Source organism: Rhipicephalus sanguineus, chromosome 7 (genome assembly GCF_013339695.2).
Source record: "Rhipicephalus sanguineus isolate Rsan-2018 chromosome 7, BIME_Rsan_1.4, whole genome shotgun sequence".
Lineage (NCBI taxonomy): Eukaryota > Metazoa > Arthropoda > Arachnida > Ixodida > Ixodidae > Rhipicephalus > Rhipicephalus sanguineus.
Window position 1 is genome coordinate 134,668,355 of NC_051182.1, and position 23,542 is coordinate 134,691,896.

Sequence of the window (23,542 nt, forward strand, 5' to 3'; positions counted from 1 at the left end):
CTCGCACAGACTGGGTGGTATTCATAGGCACTTTTCGGCTGTACTGTGCATGTGGAGGCTATGCCATGGCTTAGGGACTCTCGCATTTCGCGGATGGCCCCTTTTAGTAGATATTTAAATAATTCAGGGCGATTCATAACGCAGAAGACATGCTGTGGTCTTCTTATCACACCTCTGCCCTCTGTGCCTTTTTCATACGAGTTGTTTTGCATCAAATATTGCATTCGTTAGGGTAAGCAGCTGTTGTGATTGGTATGCCGCTTGTCTCTCGCGACACAGACAACAGTGACCTGATCGCCTGCACGGTGGTGAGCAAGGACACACAGAAGATTCGGCGCTTCATGGTGATCGACGTGGCGCAGCTTGTTCTTGTCGAGCCCGATGCTAAGCGGCTCGGCTGGGGAGTGGCCAAGTTTGTGGGCTTCCTTCAGGCATGTGTCATTCCACGCTTCATGTTCACTGCCTGTTGTGAAACGTTCTGCATGCATTCCAGTAATTCCATATGTTGTTCGTAAGATTGTTACGGAAACTTAATGGAATTGACAGGGAATCCGCATATACGGAACTCATACGGACTCTTACGGAATCGTATCAAAATCATATGGAATTGCATACAGAAAGTTGTGATAGGGTTTAACAGCATCGGCAATCGTTTCAAAGCGCTGAGAAGTGTAGCGTTGTTAGTGTCGAGTAGAAAAACTTCAGAATTTCTTGTCTGTCCTAATTACTAACCCTAACAAGAAAAAAATAAGCTGAGCTGTATTAGTTATACACTTCGACAATACTAAAAGAACTCTTACTAGTAAAGAATGAAAAGGTGAATGGATCAAAGGACTCATTATTTCGTTTGACACAACTGCAGCAAGCCAACAGATAATGAAGTTGAGCAAAGCGTAAGGAAGTATTATTTGTGTTTTTTTTCTAAGCTCAGGAGGCGTTGTTGAAGATAAAGAAGTGGGGCATGGGCTCGGGGAGAGGCGCGAGAGGGAAGAGAACGAAGAGGGATTCGGAGCTAGCCCTTGAACAGTAAAGACGTCTATGACCACGGGTCCTCGTTATTTACATTTTGGTGCCGTGAAACCCGGGAGTGGTCATTCCGGGACTGCCATGACTTCGGCCGAGCGTCTTCGGAAGGTGCGTGGGACTGTCAGGGCCAGCGTCTCACGAAATATTACGCTCCTGACAGGACTACCGCAGGACCCCGACACCGAGGCGCGCGAGGTCAACAGGCAAGTCGCCGTTTTGAAGGCTAAGGAAACTGAACTCCGCCAGCTAGACAAGGACGTTCTCGACCTCACGGAAGATGAAGCTATTGAAGCCGAAGTCGAGGGTGCAACCGACTACCACGATAAGATTCTGTACGCGATAGCTGACGCGCAGTTCTTCTTGTCTCAGCGAGAACAGTCGACTCATCTCAGCGAACCGTCTAGGAGTCGACCCAATGGCGACCGGGTAGCAGCCACCCAGAGCAACATCGCATCTGCTGAGGCGCCGCAAGGACCAGTCAGTACGCCACGTTACCGGTCTGTCGCACTTCCGACGCTTCAAGTCCCGACGTATGCCGGCGATTTACGTCAGTGGCAAGAATTCTGGGACCACTACAGCGCCACCATTCACAATAATATCGAGCTGCCACCGATCGAGAAATTCAAGTATTTACTGACATACCTGAGGGGAGCAGCCAAGCGAGCGATCGAAGGCATCAGGCTGGCCGACAACAACTACGACATTGCTGTGAAGACATTGAAAGAGCGCTTCGGTCGACAAGAACTTCTAGTGAACGAGCACATCGACCAGCTTCTTGCACTGTCCCCGGTAAGGAGTTCCAAGGAAGTGGAGAAGCTTCGAATGTTGCATGACGCCGTGCGTTTCCGCGTAAGTGCGCTCGAAGGCCTGGGTGTACCACCTGATCAGTACACTGTGGTGCTTAATTGCGTCCTGATGAGATGCTTGCCAGAAGACTTGGCTATATTGTACCGACAAAAGAAGAAAGAGGAGAGCACCCAGGATGGTGATGCATCAGCTGAGCACACAACCCCTGAAGCAAGAACGCACAAGGCGACCGACATTTTGTCTTTTTTGAAAATCCAGGTCGAAGTGCGCGAAGAAGGAAAGGAAGCAGCGCCGTCGTCGCATCCTTGCCACTCGACCATGGTACATGATGACATGAATTCGCCGACGAGATCTGCACATGCCATTCCATCAGCATCTGCGCTGGTTGCGACGGAGTCCCTACAGCAGCGCACTCTGTCTTGCGTACTGTGCAACAGCAGAGCTCACAGCCTCGCAGAATGCACAGCTGACATGTCTGTCGAAGAGAAAAAAACCAGGTTGCGCAACTCTCGTTGCTGCTACAGGTGCGGAACGCGCAATCATGTCGCGCAATTTTGCCGAGTTTCCCGGAATCTCACGTGTAACAAGTGCCGATGCCGACACCTAACGGTCCTCTGCGAATTGTCATGCGCTGTTGCAATGACCGCTTCTCCAAGAACGACTGAGCAGCTGGTTACGTCTGGCACTACTCCACCGACAGTAACCACGGCCTCAACTGGTGAAAAGGGAGCCAAGTCAGTGCTGCTTCAGACAGGTAGTGTTTGGGCGGAGAGCGGACCACGACGACTCCTGGTGCGTGTGATGCTGGACAGCGGCAGCCAGCGTTCGTTTATCCGCACCGATGTTGCAAAGAGATTGCGGTGTAGAGCCCTTGGCATCGAAGAGCTATCATTGGTGACGTTCGGAAATGCAAAGCTGCGGCATCAATTGCGCTGTCAACGCGTTTCCGTCACGCTGCGTGGACGATTCAACGACAGCACCGTTACGTTGGAAGCACTAGAGGTACCTGAGGTATGCTCCGCGACAAGTCCACTGCTGGACACTGAAGTGCTCGAGCTGTTGTGCGCCAGGAAACACGATGCTGCGGATCTGTTCGATCCAGAGACTTGGCACCCAGATGACATCAGCATCTTGATTGGCTCAGACGCTTACTGGAAGGTTGCCACCGGAAGCATCGATCGCCTCAATGAGGAACTCACTGCGGTCGAAACGTCTTTTGGGTGGACCGTACAGGGAACAAGTTCACCTCACGAGGCTACAACGACTTGTGCCCTCCTCATGTCAGCTGGTGTCGAGTGCGACGAATCGGCTATGTGGCGCCTCGACACGATTGGTATTGAGAACCGGATGCCAAAGAAAACACAAGAACTCGATATGTTTGAGCCTTGTCTGAGCAGACAAGCTGGATGTTACCAAGAGCATTTCATGATTACGGAGCCTCGTATCCCTGCCGATAGCTTGCCCACCCGCAACGATGACTCCTCCCATCTGCTGGTCGGTGAAGCTAACAGTTCCGCTGTGCTTCCTGTGGTGTCCTCATCGTTGGATGCGCAGCCTGGACGTCAGGATTGTGTTCCGCTCAGCTTCATGGAACTAGAAAAGGTTGTGACCAAACAAGTTGATCACCTAGGCAAAGAAGAGAAAGCACTGCTTCTGCCTCCGGAAGTGAAGTGCAGTGCACTGCAAGCGGCGCCGAAGCAAAACAGCGCTATCCATGTACCCGAGCACCTCAACGAGCTTAATCCCTGGGAGCAGAGGAACAGCCACGTACTGAGACTCGCCCCTGATATGTTGAACCTATCGGAAGGAGATGCGTCCATCTCGACATCCGTCTCCAAGTTCGTGATGACGCATAGTTCGTGCCACAGACGCGAAGGGCGCTGCAGACATACAGGCACTTCGTGGAGAACACCACGGCAATACGCTGCGGCAAAGTGTCTGCAGGAGAACCCGAATGCGGAGCACAACAGCAGTGTCTTGCCGGGATGGAAACGTCGGAGATGGAAACGCGCACACCATCTCCATGCCAGATCGACACGTTGCGTCCCGGACCGATGTTCATCGCAGATTTACATGAGAGGCGCGGCAGTGGTGCAAGAAGAGAACGCTTCTGCCATCGAGTGACATCGCTACACTGCCATGCATTGCCGACTTTGGATGGGAGAGACCTTGTTTCGTTCGCCTTGAACCGGACCACGTTCTGAAGCCCTGTACATAGGTAGTGCATGTTGTCAGAAACGAAACAACCTACGTCACGTTCGTCCCGTCCCCTCGGAGGATGTTGAAAATAAAGAAGTGGGGCATGGGCTCGGGGAGAGGCGCGAGAGGGAAGAGAACGAAGGGAGATTCGGAGCTAGCCCTTGCACAGTAAAGACGTCTATGACCACGGGTCCTCGTTATTTACAGGCGTTATTTGTAGTTTGTGGGTGGCTTCTCTAGCCAGAACAGAGCCACAAAGGATAGCTGGGATTCCCTTTTGTTGTAGTTTTCATGCCATCTTGTCGTAATGCTACGGATTTTGAAGGCATATGAATCTGCCTGTTTAATTTATCACCAGAGATAAGCCTACAGTTTGTTCGAGACGGACCAAAGGCTCAGCTCAATAGTTTTGAAAACTTAATTAAGCACCTCGGCTGTTCAGTTGTGAAAAAAAAATACTTTGAACTCAGTGGCGGTGTCTCACCCATTTACTCGTGCTGGAGTATTGGTATGACAATTAGAAGATATATAGGTAAGGCTTTCCTGCCTTCAACATTTTTTTCCCCTGGTATTTAACTCAACTTTGTAAATAATGGCACTAAAGTTCTGAAGCAATACTTCGTCAGGTTAACCCGTTTATCTTTTTATAACCTCTGAATACATCATCGTAGTCTCTGTTTGCAGCTCCTGATGTTACAGCAGTTATAGCCTGAATGAGAGAGTGGGATATTTTTTTCTTCTTGAGGGGCTCATTTCTTTGTTAGTCAACCAAATGAATTCAGCAGACATTTATGCTAAGGAAAGCACAGGGGAAATTCATTGTTGTCTTTAAATGTAGTGTAGTCGTTATTACATAAATTGAAAGGAATCCAAGTGGACGAAAAATCATGCATTTCGTCGGTGCAATCCGAACCTACAACCTTCGAATTACGCGTCCGTTGCTCCACCAATTGAGCTACGACAGAAGGCACTTTCCGTCCACTTCATTGGGTATTTCTGTATGTGTAATTCCTGGAAGTATTAGCAAGCGCCTCTCGTAGCTGAAGCGGTGTGGTGTTGAACACTCTAGTTGTAGTGATAGCTTGTCATGGTGCATAAATGATGGCTTTTTATTTTGAACTCTTCCGCATACTTGGCTAGATGAACAAACATTGATTGATTGATTGCCCGGTGCGCAGGACATTGAGGTGACGGGTGACAAGGAGGACAGCCGGTGCCTACACATCACGGTGCACAGCCGAGGCTCAGCGAGCCGGAACGCGAGCGGCCCCGGGAGCGTGCCCCTCCTGGCGGCGCGGTTCCTCTTCGACGACCACATCCGCTGCATGGCGGCCAAGCAGCGCCTCAACAAGGGGCGCATGCGCGCACGGCAGCGCAAGATGCACAGCATCGCCCGCCTGCTGGACCTGCCGCTGCAGCCACCGTCGCCCCTGCGGCACCACCCACACACGCCAAGGGCACCTTGCGGACCGGCAGCATCTCTGTCGGCCGCGTCGAGTGAGTGCTTTTCTCGGCGCACAGGGGTGCGCAACACCCAGCTTGCAAACTGCATGCGGCCCCTAGATGTATTGGTTGAGGCCTGTGACCAAGTTCAGTGCTTCACAAAGCCGCCCTGTTTAAAGGAGTAGTGACACGAATATCAGAATTTTTCGTATTATTGCTCTAAATAAAAACACTGGTGTCAAGAACTCTAAAAAGAGTATCGTGGGGCCTCGGAACACGTGGAATGTATCTTTAATACCACCGCCCTAAAAAACCACTTTCAGTTTCAATATCAAAGGGGTGATTTCACAGTGATGTGTCAACACAGTCTGGCATAGGTCTAAGTCACATGGGGACAGCAACTCGTGATGCATTAGCAGCAATTGTGTTGTCTGCTATCAGTTGCACATGGTGCGCGTAAACAACGACGAGGGAATTGTCGTCCAGCTACACCGACAGCGATTTCGGCCGCATGCAGGACGCAGTGTTAGCAAGACGAGTGAACTGTGTTGGCCTGTCATGATTGTGTCCATTGCGGTGGGGCTGGCTTGCAGATGCTGGGCGACGAAAACTTTAAAATCAAACTAGAATATTTTACACGAGCTTTTTGGCTCCATAGTGTGGAGATCACTAACACTGCATGCCAAGGAATTATAAGATATCCCTTTTCCAATGCCTCAAAATCGGGCCAGTACTCATTTAAAACGCAGTGGGACTGAGATGAGGTCACTAAGCATACCACAAGTGCTTACTAACAGCCGGAGGACCAAAGAGGTGTGGTAACAACACGAGTGCTCGTGTTGTGTCCACTCTTCCTAAGTCCTTGTTTATTTTGCACTGTTTAGCTTATATTCGCTATGAAACAAGTCTCAATCAATCCCCCCTTTTTCGAGCAAATGAGTGCACGCAGCACGATGCTGTCTTGGTAAAAACGGAATATTTTTCGTCTCGCAGGTTTGATGCACCGGAGTCTCTCCCAGGACACGGGACTCCGCGGTCGGGCTGGCACCGCGGGCAGCGCAGGGCCTCCCCCGCACCACCAGCCGTACAGGCCGCTGTTCACGACGTCCTCGAAAGTGCCCGGCTTCGCCACGGCCCGCTCCGGGCACCGGGGCAGCGCCGGCGACATAGAAGGTCGGCAGCGAAGGTACGCCGCCCTGTCATTCGGTTCTTGCTGTGCCTCTGACGCGGTGGTGGGGCTGTCTAAATGGGCGTTTTTTGGTTGTTCATTTGGCACCAATTACGACCCCAGGCGTTCGGGAAGCAGCCCCGTCTCTCGCGGCCGGTCGACGTCGCGGGAGTCGTCTCCACGCCTCGGTCACCGGTCGCGGGACCACTCCGAGGAGATTCCTCTGGAAGACCTGTCGACCAGGGTCACGGGCAGCCCATCTCCCGTGCAGGTGAGTGCTGCATCTGCTTGTGTTGCATATGGACCGGCTTATATACAGTGGAACCTCGATGTAGTGAAAGTGGATATAACAAATTATTGGTTATAACAAATTAAATTATTTTAATGCAGTGTTAAAAATGTATGTACCTGTTATGATGCTTGACTGTGGACCCACAGGTTGCGGGATCGAATCCTGGCCGCCGCAGCTGCATTTTGATGGAGGCAAAATGCTTGAGGCCTGTGTGCTCAGATTTAGGTGCACGTTAAAGAACCCCAGATTGTCAAAACTTCCGGAGCTCTCCACTGTGGCATCTCTCATAATCATATCAAGGATTTTGGACCTAAAACGTAAACAGTTATAAATTAACGAATTTTCAGATATAACGAAGTTATTTTTGTGTCAGATGCAACTTTGTTGGAACGAGGTTTGACATGTGTGCATCTGTAGCATTGAAACCATTGTCATTTCCAGCCTGTTTATAAGCCCTGGGCATACCAGCACTTGATATCGAAGGGGCCCTGCAAAACTTGTTGAACATGATCAGAAAATGCTGTCAATCAATAGTCGAGGCTCCGTGAACATGTATGCCAAATGTTATTTTATTTTATTTATTTATTTATTTAATTACAATGGACTTACATTATTAAGCAGGGCCAAAAGATAACGTATAATCGCTTTATCTCAGTTACATATTAGGGCACTGCATGTGGCACAGAATTTACATCTACGTTTCAAAGACCCGAGTCATTTGTACACAGATGAGGCCCTGCTCCGGCAGTCCCGGCGAAGGCAGTTCCAGCGGCGTCTGTAAGAAACCGCGCTCCGAAGAGACAGCCATGGACCAGGCCGTCGCGGCCGTGCCAGAGGTTGTGGCACCTCCGGTCTCCCTGGTGGTCACTTCGACGGAGTCGACGGACATTGAAGTGCCACTCTTGCTTCCTCCCAAAGAAGGCTCCGCCACCCTCCTTCCATCACCTCCATCAAGGTAAGCCATCAGGCTCCTTTGATTGACATAGTTTTTTGTATATGTACGTGCATTTATAAAATGTATGCATGTATTGGTTATGTTTGTCAGTATTTCACGTCATTACTTTTTCCTCTACTTGTCGAAACATTTCTGTTTAATATGTTGCCTATAAATGTATGTGAATGCCACCTTGTGTTTGTGTGCCTAGGCACCTTTAAGCTGTATTCGGTCGCTATTCACATGGGGTGACCCCAACTATTGTGTTGGAAGAAAACTCTCTTTATTGATTGATTGATCAATTGATTGATTGACTGACTGACTGAACGTTATGGCAGAACAGTGCAATAATGGGACAGTGAACACACAGGACACAGCACTGTGTGCTGTATGTTCATTATTGCAGGAGAGTTTGTTTGGTGTCCCGTTTTTTGCACGGTTCTGCCATAATGTTCATAAATCAACTAGCCCACCTAAGAACCCTCGTGATAGACTGACATTTTCGAAACGGAATGTGCGTGTTTCGTATGTACGGAATTCAATTTCTATACATATGAAATGTACGAGTTTTCCGCGAAGAGTGGTTATGGAGTCCGTAGTTTAGCTGTGCCTCGGGCATAATGTAAAGAAGTGACGCTATTTAGCTAGCACAGCGGCTTGTTTGGGAAGTCTTTGCACTATTGCAGCGTTTGCCACGGTGGCTTAGTGGCTGCAGCCCAGTCAAACCTCATTACAATGAAGCGGCATCTGACACGAAAATGGCTTCGTTACACCCGAAAATTTGTTATAAACATGTATCTGTTCACAGATAAACAAACTGTTCAGTTGTACGAACTTTCTTTAAATCCCCTGCCGAAGTGCCATTGGATCCAAATCTAACGCGTTTCAGATTAACGAAATATAATGCAGAGCACATTTGAGTTCTACGAACATATTTTGTGACACTATCCAATGCCTCCCACATCATATTGATCACAAGTACAACCGCACTTTCTGTAGCATAGCTTTACCACTGCATTTGTGATAAGCTCCGCGAGCGGTGCCCATTGGGGGGGTATTATTTTATGCTGATAACGGCGCTTCATACCACGTGACGAACGATCAGTCCTGTTTGGCTTTGAACTGGTTTGACTGGCTGCGTTGAGACATGCGCCACTCTGTCTACAGAAGAGATTGTAACGAGCGTCCTACCTCAGGAAGAAGAAGAAGGGGAGGAGGAAGGAGTAACCATTGTAGAGGAAGCACCAAGAATTTCAGCTAGAGAAGCAGTGACGTAGTTGAAAAAAGTGAAATCTTTCGCTGCCCAGCAGAGTGTTGTACCAGAGAAGGTTTAAGAGCTTGGACACAGTGACTCAATTCATGACCACTGCAGTCCTAAGTGCACAAGTGCAGCAAAAGATTACTGCATTCTTCGAAACATGCTAAATAAGCAGAAATTCACATTTCAAATCAAAGCAGCATTGCAAATAAAAGGGTTCAAATTTCATTTCAATAATTCACATTTTCTTTAGCTCCTGATTAAAAGTTGCAACATACAGTAAAACCTCGTTAATTCGAAGGCCTCGGGACCGAGAAAAATATCCCAATTAAGCGGGATTCCCAATTATCCGAGACAACGCGAAATCAAAGAAATCAGCCAGAAAACGTGATGTACGGAAGTCGCACCTTTATTGTGGCAAGTCAGCCTACTTGGAGAAAAATTCCTCCATGCGTGACTGACGCGTTCGGTAGTTCCGAGCACTGAAAGTCATATTTTCCAGCCTGTCAATGAGGCGCAGCATCTCAGCCTCGCCGCCGTTGCACTCGACGAAGCTGCGCACAACACTCAAGGCATCGATGACATCCGCCAAAGGGGGTGCTCGGGAGGGCTCGTCATCGCTGTCAACATTAGAGGCCGAATCGGTCGATCTCGCAGCTATCTCGCTGTCGATGTCGGCGTAACACGTCTGCACTGTGCACTCGACATTTGCGTACTCGGAGAATCCGATTGGAGTGCACTCCTCGTCCGCGTGCAAAGCCTCATATCGAGTGCAGAGAGTCTCCCCTTCTTCATCAAACGGGCAAGTGACAGCGGTGACAGCAAACTCAGCGGAGGTTGCCTCTTCTTTCACAAAACCGGCGTGCTCAAAACACCGTCGAATAACGGTGGCCTCCACCTGCCTCCATGCGTGAACAATGAGGCAAATACCACCGAGGAGGTCAATGTTATACTCCTTTCCGTTGTCATAGCAAAGGAGCATTCGCTTCAACAGATTGTAGCGATATATTTTCCTGGTATGGTGTATGACGCCCTGGTCCATCGGCTGCGATAGCGACGTCGTGTTCGGGGGTAGAAAGACCAGCCTGATTGCCTGCAGGTTCTGAATGTTGCCGTGAGCTGGGCAATTATCGACGACGAACAAAACGCTGCGCCCTGCGGCCGCAAACTTGCGGTCAAGGTGCCGCACGTATTCTTCAAAGAGTGCAGCCGTCATCCAAGCTTTCTTGTTGTTTTTATAGATCAGGTCATCCTTGGATGGCAGTCGTGCATTTTTGAAACAACGAGGCTTTTCTGTCTTCCCAATAACAAGCAGTGGCAGCTTGTGCTCACCGCACATGCTTGCACCAAACAAAACAGTGATTCTATCTTTGTTCTGTTTCCGCCCCTTAATGTCTGCCTCCTTCAAAGCGAACGTCTTCGTAGGCAACATTTTGTAGAACAGAGCAGCTTCATCAAGGTTGTAAACATCTGCTGCTTCGTACTTGGCGAGTAGTGGAGCCAAGGTGTGCTGCTTCCAGCCGTCGACAACAGACTGATCCGTGCTGCCACTCTCGCCACAAACAGTCACGAATGTCAGGTTGTTGCGCTCCTTAAATCGGCAAAACCATCCATTGCTGCATTTAAACTCAGAATGTCCAAGTTGCAGCGCCAGCTGGTTGGCCTTCTCACGCAATATGGTCCCATTCACAGGAAGGTGTGCTGCGTTGGCTTTCTGCAGCCAGTCGATCAGAGCTGCTTCAACGTCGGCGTACGTAGGCGGGCGTACTCGTGTACGCTTTGACGAGTGCGTCTTGCTGTAAGCATCGAGAATTTTCTCCTTATTCTTGATGATGTTGCACAGCGTTGACAGAGGCACGTGGTGCTTTTCGGCGAGAGCCGTTTTCGACGCCGTCGACTTGCTGGCCTCTTCAATTAAGCACACCTTTTCGTGCAGGGACAAGCTCTTGTACTTCGGCATCTTCCTTCCAAGCACACCTCAATCAACTAATTCACAGGGAAGACACTCAAGCGGAGACAGGAGACAAATGGAGCAGTCGCACCGAATCGCACAATGCTCGCCAGCCGACATCCAAATGGCACAAAGACTCCACAAAACATTCACTTCGCTAGAGTGGCTAACATCGCTGTTGAGATGATGATGATCATGATCGCAACCGCACGCATCGCCGCCTGGCAATTGCTAAAACATGGCGTCTACGACGTATTTCCGGTAAAAAAAAACATGGCCTTCGAGATCCGTACATCAAAAAAAAATGCATGTTTTAGTTACAGCCTCCGAGATTCGCAACACCCTTTGCATATCTTGGAAGTCGCGGCCAAGTGTGCCAATTAACCGGGAAGTCTCAGACTGGCCGCACCAATTATCCGGTTAAATTTACATGTAAAAATTTGGGACCGCGCAAATAATACAAATTATCCGGGATTCCCAATTAACCGAGTACAAATTACCGAGGTTTTACTGTAGATATTTCAGTTCAGCAAACTTTCTCTTTAACAAACTTTTTCCTAGGGTCCCTTGAAGTTCGTTCTAGTGAAGTTTCACTGTAATTGATTATATCCATATTTGGTATAATGAGTTTTGACTGTAGTCTGCTGACGAGGTCTCATGTGCGATTTCAGGTTGCGGCCGTCATGCCTTGCTCTGGAAGAAAGGCTTGCATGCTTCAATTGCATGTAGCTACACAAGGAATTCAACATTATTCCTGAGCACTCAGCTATTTTGACCCTCCTAAACGATTCACTGTACACTTTAGAACGCTAAGTTCGATTAAATTTTTTAGCGTCTGCAGATGCCTGTTAATGTGTCGGCTAAACTTTTGTGTTAAGCCTAAAATTTGTTGTCGGGCTTACTTTTATCATCTTTCTTATCAGTGTGCTTTTTTTTGTTTCTTTCGCATTAGTCGAATGTCAGTGTACTAAGCATCCATAGAACGAATGATCTGATATGAAGATGTAAATGGAAGATTGCACCGCCATTACAGTGGAAACGTCGATTATACGTCGCCCGGTTTCGCGACGACCTGCATTTTACGACGAATTGGTTTGGTCCCGGCAACTCCTATATAGAAATAATATACTAAAAACCTCGATTGTACGCTGAAATTTTACGCCGACCCCTGATCATACAATGATTCTCCGATAGCACCTTAGAAAAAGAATCACCTTTTTTTACTCGAATCTGACACCCACCATATATTTATGAATGCGAAAGAAAAATTTGCTTGCTCTAGGTTAACAATTAGAAAGAAAAAAAAGACATAGTGAGACAGGTCCAGTACGCCTTCTTAGAATGGAACATTTATTCTCATAGCAGTTCATTTTCTTCTGTGATCCAGTTTTCCTGGCTTTAAGATCGCTTCTAGATGCGCCTTGATCGCAGGAGAGTATCCCAGGGTCGTTACTTGGACAAGCTCAATCTACTCAGAGTAGCTTGAGCTATTCAACAAGCTCATCCTCAAGATCTGGATATTTTCACGTTTTCGGTCTGTGGAAACTCCTGGTCGACATGCAGCTGAAGATCTTCCTTTGTTTGTGGCACCCGCTGTCACAGGGCTCGAGCAGGCGAAAGGTGGCATCGCAGCTATCTTCAGCGCGCTAAATAACCTTCCCTCAACGTATGTGTTCATAATAACAGTGGCACATCAACAATTGCACTTCACGAGAGAAAAAATACGACGTACACAGCTCAATCGCGCACGAAACTATCCTACTCGGACTTACAACAAAATGTGCTCTATCGCCATGATGTGATGGTGATGACACTGTATCTGACTCTTTTGATGGGAGGCTGTTGCCAACGTGGCTTTGGTTTTGTTTTTATACGCAGGCTATTTTTGGTCTCGTTTTGTAGGCAAGAAGATGCACATTAGATCTTTTTTTTTTAAAGCTTAGAATAAAGATTCGCTCACACCTCCTCCAATTAGGTGCTTTGCTGTCACTTTAAAAAGTAGTGTAATCTGCCTTTCTTGGAGAAGTGCAGGGCAGTTCTGCAGGCTTATTCAGGCAGTCGGTACCTGTTTTTTGTGCAAGACAGAGTGTCACTGCCCATATTCTTAGTTTTCTATTATACTACGCCTGGATTATAATAATTGTCAGGGTTTAACGTCTCAAAACCATGATACGATTATGAGGGATGTCGTAGTGGAGGGCTCCATAAATTTCGACCACCTGGGGTTCTTTAACGTGCACCTAGATCAAAGTACACGGACCTCAAGCATTTTGCCTCCATCGAAAATGCAGCTGCTGTAGACTGGATTCAATCCCACAACCTTCAGGCCAGCACTCGAGCACCTTAACCACTAGACTATGGTGGCGGGTTAACACCCAGATTATGCAACAACTTTGCGTAGTCCCCTCACAGTCATATAATCAGGGTTCCACTGTATTTAGTGGGACAGTTATCTTCATCACAAATATTGTTTATAATGAACATTTTTTCTCAAATGCAACTTCATTAGAAAATTTTGCTGCATAAGTATTCTTGCCTGTTAGTCGAGTTGTCGTCCGGTCACCCGATCTCGTTCATTTCCTGCTCAGCGTCGACGAGACGGGCGAGAGTCCGGCAACCGAGTGCCGGAAGCCATGCTGCTTCAGCGAGACGTCGTTCTCGGAAGAGTCCGGCGGGGCGGAGCACTGCAATGGTGACTTCTCGGAGGACACGACGACACCGACGTGCCGGTCGTCCTCGGACGAGACGACCGTCCTCGGCACAGAAGTTGTCGACGATGGCTTCGAGGCAACGCTCACGTTGGCCGCGACATGCAAGGCCAAAGGTGTGGTGCACACGGTCTGACAAGGACGGAGCGGCCCGTCACACCACTCGGGCCTCTGAGCTTCTCAATGCCATCTGTCTATAGTACGCAGTCTGTAGCGGCAGTCTATCGCCCACAGTTGCGTAGAAAGTACGCTCCCGAGCGCTGTGGTCCGTGGTTTGCGATTGCCTCGCATGGGTTTAAGAGGAGGCATTATCTCTGGTACCAAATCGGGTATTCCTATTTGAATGCATTGTAAAATGCCGAGAGTGGTTCCATTTTGATGATTCAGTAGCGAAACGCTATACTCTGTTTCATACATCAGGTGCAACGCTGTGGAAGCTGTGCACAAAGTTCAGTCAGCAAAATGCATAAGTCCATGCATCTCGCACTTTGATTTCGTCATTTTAAGCGTAGCCTGTAGTACAGTTGGGACAGCCACGTGCCAATGGAACTAATCGCGGAGGCCACGATACCAAAACAGAGACGCCATGCAATCCAGAACAACCTGTTGACAACCATTTCAATAACGGGGTTTGTTTATATCTAAGGCACAAAGCATTCTTCTTTATTTCTCAGTCTAAAAACGAAAAAAAAAAAGGCGTATTACGAGTGGTAAAATCATCGAACTGTTTCTTGGTGTAAACGCATCTACCGCAAGAAATCTCGCTAGCTTGCATAGTGTTGCATCTGATGTATGAAATGGAGTGTAAGAGAGACAACGAAAGAAGATACAGGGACAAGCGTATGTTCTTCCTTAGTCTCTGTTGGTGTTGCGCTACCATATCATCAAAATGGAATCGTACAAACTTGCCCAGATGTCTACCCTTTTACGCAGAGAATGTCCTGTTTAGGCAACTGGTGCACTCTCTTGAATGAAATTTCTTAAATTCGAGAGATAAATGGCGAGAGCTTGATATTTTGCCGATTGTAGGACATTGAATTCTTGTTTACGGCCTCCGAGATTTTGCAAACACTAGTAAGTTAAAAAAGAAATGGAAGCACGAAGTTTACAAATCTCATACTTTGCTTTGTTGGAGTATCCGAAAAGGAGAAACCTTGATCTGCAAGTGCAGATTACATGAAACTGAATAGTTTGGAGAGATTTTTACGGGAGTTGTAATCCTACAGTTCGTGTCATATTGGCATAATTTTGACTGGAGCACCTACATCAGAGCCAACATTACCTGTAGCAGCCAGATTTGCAGCGACATGACGCTCTTATCACCAGCTATTGCTCATAGCTGTTGTCGTACTAAAAAAAACTGTCATGTTTCAACCCATCACTACTGTACAATGGCATCAAGTTTTCTGGCTTTTTCATTGTACAGAATTGTGATGTCTTTCCTTTTCTTTTATAATGCTGGCCTGAAGCCATGAGGTTTAATGCTGGAGTATTCTAAGACATTGCGATTTTCAGCGATTAAACTGTATGGAAAATTTACTTTATGAGTAACTAACTCTGTGAACTGGTTTGCAATTTTAAAAGCTTCATCGACATCGGTGCTGCCGTTGCTTTCTCACGTATTCATGTGGGAACACCCCAGAGCTACAATAAGATTTGCTGGCAGGCTAATTTGTTATGCATAGTTCAAGGTATAACAGCACAAACATAACAAGAGATCTGTCCTGTGTCTTGGCTTCTTGCTATGTTTGTGCTGCTATACCTTGAACCCCTGAGCTAACGCTTCCTCTTGTCAAGTGGCAGAAGAGAAGCGTTGTCCTTGCTGTGAAAGCGGTCGAGAGCCAAGTCCACAGTGCTGCCTGTTTCCTACACAAATAGATTGTCCCATACAACAGCGAGAGCCAAGAGAGATTGACAGAAGCTGGGTGCAAAGGAAATGCATATTTCGTGACGTCACGAACAAGATTTCAAAGTGCATGGGCTTAGCGAGCTAACCGTAGTACAAGTAAGATTCTCACGAAAGTTTTTTAGTCCCGAGAGAATACAGCCTCGCCGTGAATTTCTCCTCTTTTTGTGCAAACTTGCATGGCACGTCCTGAGCTATACCAGACGTGGTGTAGTATTCGCTCTGGCCACATGCGTGGATGCATTATGCTCGCAGAAATACATCAGTAGCCTATACTTGTTTTCTTATGTATTGGGTATTGAAATTTCTTGTGTTGGGCACTTCGTGGTGCACGCTTATTTTCAATTCGTACTTCTCAGTCTGACAAGAAATTCGGAGTTTTCAGACTTTTGTTGCATCACTGATGTCTGTAGATCCTAAAGTTGTCGTGGTCGACATAACTTTAACTGAAATATTGTACAACATATTCTCCGTAACATTCACTCCGGTGCAGAGGTACCGAGATTTTATACGGAAAATTCTAGAAGCAGAAAGCGTGTGTTGATTTTGTTCTTTTAAATTTTGGTATGTTGTGGTGCCCGCAAAATGTTGATGCCTGTCGCTTAACCATGTTCTCGCCTTTCAGCCGTTGTCTGCGGTTTGACATGATTTTTTTTTTCTGGAACATCTCATTTCATCACGTCCTTGTGAACTTGATTAGTGCTTTCTTTCGGACTGTTCTCGTAGACCCTGCGAGCATTTGTACTTCGTCCTTCACCGAACCGCGCTACGTGTGCTATCTTTTACCGTGATGTCAGAGGAACGAGAAGACCTGATTGGCTGGTGGATCTGTGCAATCCTCTTGTGCTGGAATGTGGTGTACAACTCTCCACAGAATTCTTAATGTCATTGCTGGCTATAGTGTCCATTAACTTAAGAGGCTAGTCTCTTGCGCAGGGGCACGTGGGTGGTGCCTTGTTACTGGAACTTCTTCTTTTTCCTTAGTTCACTAGCACAGACTTAGATTCGAGGCACTGAGCGTTGCTTTGACAGGACGCGCGACGCTTTGTTCTTCATAGTAGGAGATGTAAGAGTCACTAGCTCAGATTTTTTTTACGTTGAAATGACGTTTCGCTGCGTAAGAAGACGCCTCACAAACTTTTCGTGTGTCTTGTTGTAACAGAGAGGCGTCTGGCTGTGATGGGCTGTGCAGCCTGTACAAAGTAGTGTCTAGCGTCTTTTTTTTGTTTTCCTTCTGTACAAAGCGCACAGTTTATGATTACTCGCAGCGTCTAGTCTCCACGTGTGCGTCGTCTTTCAGAGACGATTCGTCTAGGGGACGTCTTGTAGCTGACTTTAGACCTCTAGCCATGCAGCCGACCTATGTTGTGAGCTGTAATATGCCAAACTATCCTCGTGGGTGTCAGTTCCGAACGCTGTTGTCAGTTCCGACGATTGCGAAGTTGTGGCGAAGGCGGTATTCTTTTGCATATTCATAACGTGGTGAAAATAGTTTTGGAACTGGGGTTAAAAGGAGCGAGAGGGAAACATAGTGACCAGTTCCGATGATTGTGCAGTTGCGAAGAAAGATAATAGCTAGTTTTAGTACAGCAAGTTGCGTAACGCCGTTGCGTACGCGAGAACACCACATTTCGCGTCATGCGCATGATCAAAAGTTCAGTGCACGCGCTTTATGCGAAACATGGTGTTCTTATGGGTGCAACATATGCATGACTAAAGCTCGCTAATAACTGCGTGAAATCTTTGTGTACAGTTGTAATCTTGGAACACAGATTGTGTACATAGGGTGGTAGTAAGTGATGCCATGTGTCCATTGTGATTGGGGGTGTACACGTGAGTGCTAGACTTGTCGAGTGGCTTGCCGAGACGGAACTGTGCCAATGCACCTTTTGCTGTTGCATCTGTCGGCGCACTTACGGTAAGCATCATTGGAGCAATGGCTGTATGCTTGTGATGTCGTGTAGTAGCCCTGGTGGGGCCTCTGAATGAGAGAGCTTGGATTTGTGTAAAAAAAATGTTTCACTATGTATGTATTAGCTCTTTTGTTTGTGTTTGTGCCTAATGAATCTGCTCAAAATGTGTGCTTCTCCGTTACACTGTTGGAAAGAAAATCGAGCTAGTGCAGACGTGTGGTGACTGTTCCTTCATTGACAGTTTGCAAAGGTCCGATAAAAGTTTAGCATTTTTGTCGATTTTGAACAAGCTGTGCTTTATTTTTTTTAATACTAACTAGCTGGCAAGCAACTGCTGTCACTGTCGATTCGGTTAACTTCAGCTTCTTTCACCAGTTGACAATTTATGTCAGTAAAAGATACGCTTCTTGGAAATCTAAATTTGTAACCTACGTAATGCGCGCAGAAGTAACATCATGCGGAAAGTTAATGGCGAGGATTTTTAAAGTACGACGTACATTGCCTCTGCAATGGTGTTGGCATACTCAGGGATTCCGTGTTGCGCCTAGTATGCATGAACAGAAGTTCCACGCTTTGTGCAAAACGGGGCATTCTTACGGATCCAACGTACACTGTACTAAAACTCGCTAACGAGAAGTAACTGTAAAAGTGCATAGGAGTGTCTAATATGTTTACAGCGATCACATTTTGACAGTGTAGTAATGCTCCGGCAATACCTAACGCAACGTGGAGTGTATAAGCAAAGCATTTCTGTAATGTGTCTGGCACATGTATCGGTTTGGGTTTACATCAGTAATCAGTACAAACAACACAGCCTGTACCGAGATGCCTGCGACCGGTCTCAAGCCACTGACTTTTATATATTTTGTCTGCCTTTGAATGCAGCCTCTTCCGTGTTATGCCATTTCTTACCGCTCTTGCTGTGATGTCTCGGTAGTGAGTTGCTTTGTGCATTTCACGAGTGCTTCACGTGTGTCGCAGTTGTATCATTGGTTAAGCTTCGTTGTGACAGTTGCATCCAAAGCTGGCCTTACTTATATTCGGCACAAGTGTGTATTTGGCACCCACTGACGTCATTTCATTTGGAGCTCATTCGTTACGCACTGATAACAGGAAGACGTGTTTTTAAATTTAATTTCTGCATTATCTTAGAACTTGCTACATTGAGGTGGAGCTGAACTTGTCTGGTTGACTGAATGTTCAAGGAGCTGAACGTGAGTGCAAAAATCAAAGGTGTATTTGCACAAACGAAGCAGCCTGTGTGGGAATGAAAGTTCCTGTTGTGTGCAGTGAACCCAGCAAGTCGTGTTTCATGGTTGACGTAATCGCAGTTTTTATGGTGTGGTTAGTGAAGGCATCTTTTGCTCCACGTTCAGAGTGCGCTAGACGCAGATTCAGACAATTCAATGCCTAGCCACCACAGAAAAAGAGAATGCAGTTCTTAAGATTATTGGCAACGACGCGCTTATCGGAAACGAGCCAGCATAGATGTTCTGAGTGGGTGGTGGAATGTGTAGAAACTGGCTTGAACAAGAGCTGCAGTAGTCGTTTTGAAATTCTACAAATTTAGCACAGTAAGTGGCATTTCTAGTGGTACTACAATTCCACTTCCTTCTTAACGAAGTCCTGTTTAATTAACATGGTGAAGCAGTTTGGCATGTTTGTATCTGTCTGGGAGTTATAGTCTGGTCATACTGGAACGTGTTTGTTGATGTTGTCAAGACTTTATTGAGAATTACTAATCTTCAATACAGACTAATTTAATTAGTCTTGAAACCTGTAATGTTTGACTGGAAGCACACAACTTTTTACTTGAGACTTTCACAGTATGTGCGGTAATGTTTGCGACTAGACTTGTCCACTTCTCAGCAGTGTTTGATTCATGTTTGATGTGCATCAGTTGGTGATATTCTAAAAGTGCTTATAGGGAGGCTTCTGCTAGAGAGAGTCAAACTGATTTTCTAATGGAAATGCAACTGCTGGAGTTCAAAAGTGCTCCTCTTTAGCAAGTGTTGAATCAGTACTATTTAAACTTGTTAGTAGTAAAAAAGAAAGAAAGGGAGGCGGAATCAAACTGCAGTGCATTTCAATAGCTACACTTTCCATCAGCTTTTTAGCAAGTACCTAATCTAATTTTAGCAAGCAGATCTAATCAGGTGCTACAGGTTTCGTGCAAAGTTCACCTAATGCATGGTGAATTGAGGTTTCAAGTTTGTGCAAGCTCTTCAGAGCATGATGGGTTACATGAAGAAAAAGATTGTATCGCAAAAGTCGCCTTAATCTGATTCCATTTTTAAGTGTGGCTAACCTCGTTTGAAGTTTGAATTGGTTCAGCACTTGCCTTACGAGGCCTATTTCTGCATTTCAAGCGAATCTGAAGAAAGAAATGAGACAGAGCCATAAGTCAGAGCTTTTGTTTAAACTGCATCGCAATATTTCAGCCAAGTGTAATACTTATTGGCGATCAAAGTCGTTTAGTACATTCCAATCCCTTTGATAGTAATATATATATGCCCTTCTAGATGTATTCATGTGGCTTTGTACTCCATGCAACCTTTGCGGTTGACAGAGGCAATGTAGTCTTTCCACTTCTTCAGAAACCCTGGGTGTGTGTTGGACGTGTTGTGCAACGTAAATAAGTGGTTTTGTGTGCCGGAAGGTAGATTTCGGCTCGTACTGTAGAGCACCATCTCAAAGTAATGTGTTGACACTTCAGGACAAAACGCGAGCAGGAGGAAACTAGTAGAACATCGTTTAAACTTGATCTTTCAAGATGACTGCAGTGTAGCCACCAAATAGCTTGCTGTAACCGTTGGTCCGCACCAGAGTGGCACTAGTGTCGCACCAGTGTTGCACCAGTGTTGCACCCACTTGCGATTGTGCAGAGAAAGAAAGGACAACATACCTAGTTTATTGTGATAGCTAATGAGCCTTGCAATCACTTTGCTAGCACATACTATAGTTTGTCGTGTTGAACATTCTTGTCACCAGTTTGATCTGCACAAGCTGCAAGATTGTTGTACTAGTCTACCTTATTTTCTTCCTTTTTTTTGTATGTATGTATATGTTCTTCTGTGTGTCTGGTATGTCTTTAATGACTCGTTCACATGTGTTAACATTTTTTTTTTCGTACTTTCTAGCCATCTTTCGTGTACTCTGGTGCAACAGCTCCACGCTGAACTTTGATAGTGTTAGAAGCGTGCACAGGATGTAACATTAGAAGAGGCTAGTGCGATGGCATTACACTGTCACTTGCGACTGCACGGTTTTACTGGGTTGTTAGAATGAGAAACCAGTGCCGACATTAGTTGTGTAACAACGCGAAGTGTGACTGCAACGTTCGACAAAGTGCTCATCTGCTGACACTAGCCCCACTTAGTGGACCACGACTAAAGAATAGCGTTGAGAAGCCTGTGGGTATTGCGTGACACACACTAAACATGGGCCGAAGGTTTTTGACCCGGCAGTTTCTTACTTATAAGCACTGTTACCCCATAATGAGTGAGTATGCCTCACAAAAACAACTCACGGGCACCTGAATGTTCCTGCCAGTGTTTGTAGTTGCTTCGCAAGTTCTGGCACTTCATGAACTCTCTTTTAGCACGGTGCACCTGGCGACAAAAGTTCACGGGACGTGGGCTCCGCGGCAAATGCAAATTTCTGCTCTGTTAGGGAATCACGCTTCAAGTGTAGCATGTCACCATATAGGTCGCAAGAACTATTACAGTGCAGAAGGTAATAACTGAATGCAAGGCAAAGAAAACCAGAGGGACAGGAAGGAGCGCTCTTTCGTGTACCTCTGGTTTTCCTCACCTTGCGTTGCATTATTACCTTTCGCACAGTATGAACCAACTAGCCCAACAACATGCATCATTACACTACTACAGGCTGGAACATTTTCATTGAAGGCTATGTTCCCAGGGAAAACAGGGAATGTTGCTTTTCTCGAAAACTTCTCGTCCTGTTAACTTTTTGCTGCAGGGTATTCACGCAAACATATTCACAGGTTCCAATCCTCCAACGTTTTAGTGAGAAGTGCTGAAATGACTTTTGCCGTTCACTGTCGCTAACGTTTCCCATTCAACATGACGCTATAAAATAGTTGTCGATGAAATAGCGTTGAAAAAGTCTCGCGTCTTCTGCCTCCGCATTTTCAGATGTCTGGTGCGCACAGTCTAGCGTGTTTGCGCCGCTGGGAACGAGCGTTCAAGCTAGCAGCACGCAGCTGCGCCGGCCCTTCAGCCACCCATCTTGGATCTAGCTTTGGCTTTTGTCGGCTCCGAGTGCGGCTTGTGGCCGCTGTAAAAACGCCAATTGCGACGGTAGGCACAGCAAGCCTGCTTCGATCTGTACAGTTTCGCAAAGGCGGAAGTCGACTGCTCCCTTTTCTTTTTCTCTCTCTCTCTCTCGCAATAAAGCAACGAGTTGTTGAGGTCGACGACAGCCTGGAGACAAAAAGAAAGAAAAGTTTTTATTGTACGCAGAGTTACCTGTTTTTGTCTTTCAGTGTGTGCGCGTGGCATGTTGTATCTATAAAGGTCAGAGTGAGTGGACTTTTCTTTGCTCTTTTTTCTTGTTTCCTTGATTTAGGGCTGTTTTGTAGTGAGAAACGATGCCCTCTTGTACACACACGCATGCTGGCGAAACTACTGTTTTTTTGACGCATTTGTTGTAAATAGGAGAGAACCATGAATTGTACGTAGGAGCAGAAGATTAAATATATATTTGAAAATTTTGCACAATTTTTGGGTCCTGTCTTTTTTTTTTTTTTTTGCTTCTGATGTCAGCTGGGATGGTAAGCGCAGTATTCACATACTTTCTGAAAGGGCACTAAAAAGTAAAAAAACCTGGAGCCCTTGCCTAATCGAAGGAAATGGGGGCTAATGAAACTTGCCGTGTGCGTGCCAGCCATTACTACTTTCTTTCGTATTGCGCAGATGGGCCCTCCTAACTTCTTATTTCCTCCATGCCGGGAATTGGACTTTCATTCACGTGCTTAGTAGCGCAACGCTTCAATTGCTGCAGGCAACAACGACGGGTCACGCGTTCACATCCAGGCAACAATGATATGTGGCAACGTGAAATGACAAGTCAGCTCGATAAAAGATCAGATTGCCGTATCAGAAACGGCCGATTGCCGACAAGTTCACGATCGAGAGAGCACCGATTATTGGAAAACGATGCATACAAATGCGCACGTCACCTGCACACCTTCGAGGGACGCATTTCTGTGGACCCTCATTTCTGGTCACTCGACGGTGCCGGGTTTCGCGCGTACGAAGCCGTCGCCACTCAAACCTGCAACTCGTATAAGCTTCGCTTAAAAACAGGCATATGAAGAAAGGAAAATGGAGATAGCCAGCCATGATATTAGACTGCAGAAGGTAGAGTAACACGTGAATATAACGAACAGTCTAGGATCACTACTGATTGCCGTAGCGAAGACTGGCAGTTATGACCGCTGGATAGATTATAACAGATACCAGAAGACACTGCTTCACGTCATACACGACACCGGCCTAACGTTTCCATTAATAAGTTCATCGTCGCAAAAAAAATAGCGGGAGTGTAGACGCTTCCATTTGCATGATCCTTAGATCGTCTTCCTTGTTTTTCTTGTGTTTGTGTGTTTCTTCAATAATAGGATAGCTGGATCTAATGTAGCCTACGTTATGTCTTTTTTTCATATATAAATAAATAGGAAAAAAAAAACTCACAGGATCCCTTCGCGTAAGACCACTCGAAGGCGAAAGTCATCTTTTCCCCGCCCGGGCCGCCCCCCTCCGAAAGCTTTCAGTGCACCTAACGTGGTTTTTTGCACTGCCTCCTGGATCGAAGGCATTGCGAGCTTTCTACACCTAACGTTGTTTTGCACTGCCTTCGTGATCGGCCCACCTTTGACCAAGCCACGATGTCGTGTGATATGACGTCATCATG

General features: G+C 46.5%; 1 protein-coding gene across 1 annotated transcript in view; it reads left to right on the forward strand.

Moving 5' to 3' along the window:
- The window catches only part of LOC119399059 (protein CLEC16A homolog), a 57,825-nt gene extending 43,527 nt beyond the window's left edge, over positions 1-14,298 (forward strand). The window contains exons 19-24 of the mRNA XM_049417517.1: positions 280-431; positions 5,211-5,529; positions 6,469-6,661; positions 6,767-6,914; positions 7,664-7,890; positions 13,667-14,298. Coding sequence (XP_049273474.1) covers positions 280-431; positions 5,211-5,529; positions 6,469-6,661; positions 6,767-6,914; positions 7,664-7,890; positions 13,667-13,922 — 1,295 coding nt within the window. The 3' untranslated portion in view covers positions 13,923-14,298. The remainder of the gene's footprint in view (positions 1-279; positions 432-5,210; positions 5,530-6,468; positions 6,662-6,766; positions 6,915-7,663; positions 7,891-13,666) is intronic.
- Positions 14,299-23,542: the final 9,244 nt, after the last annotated feature.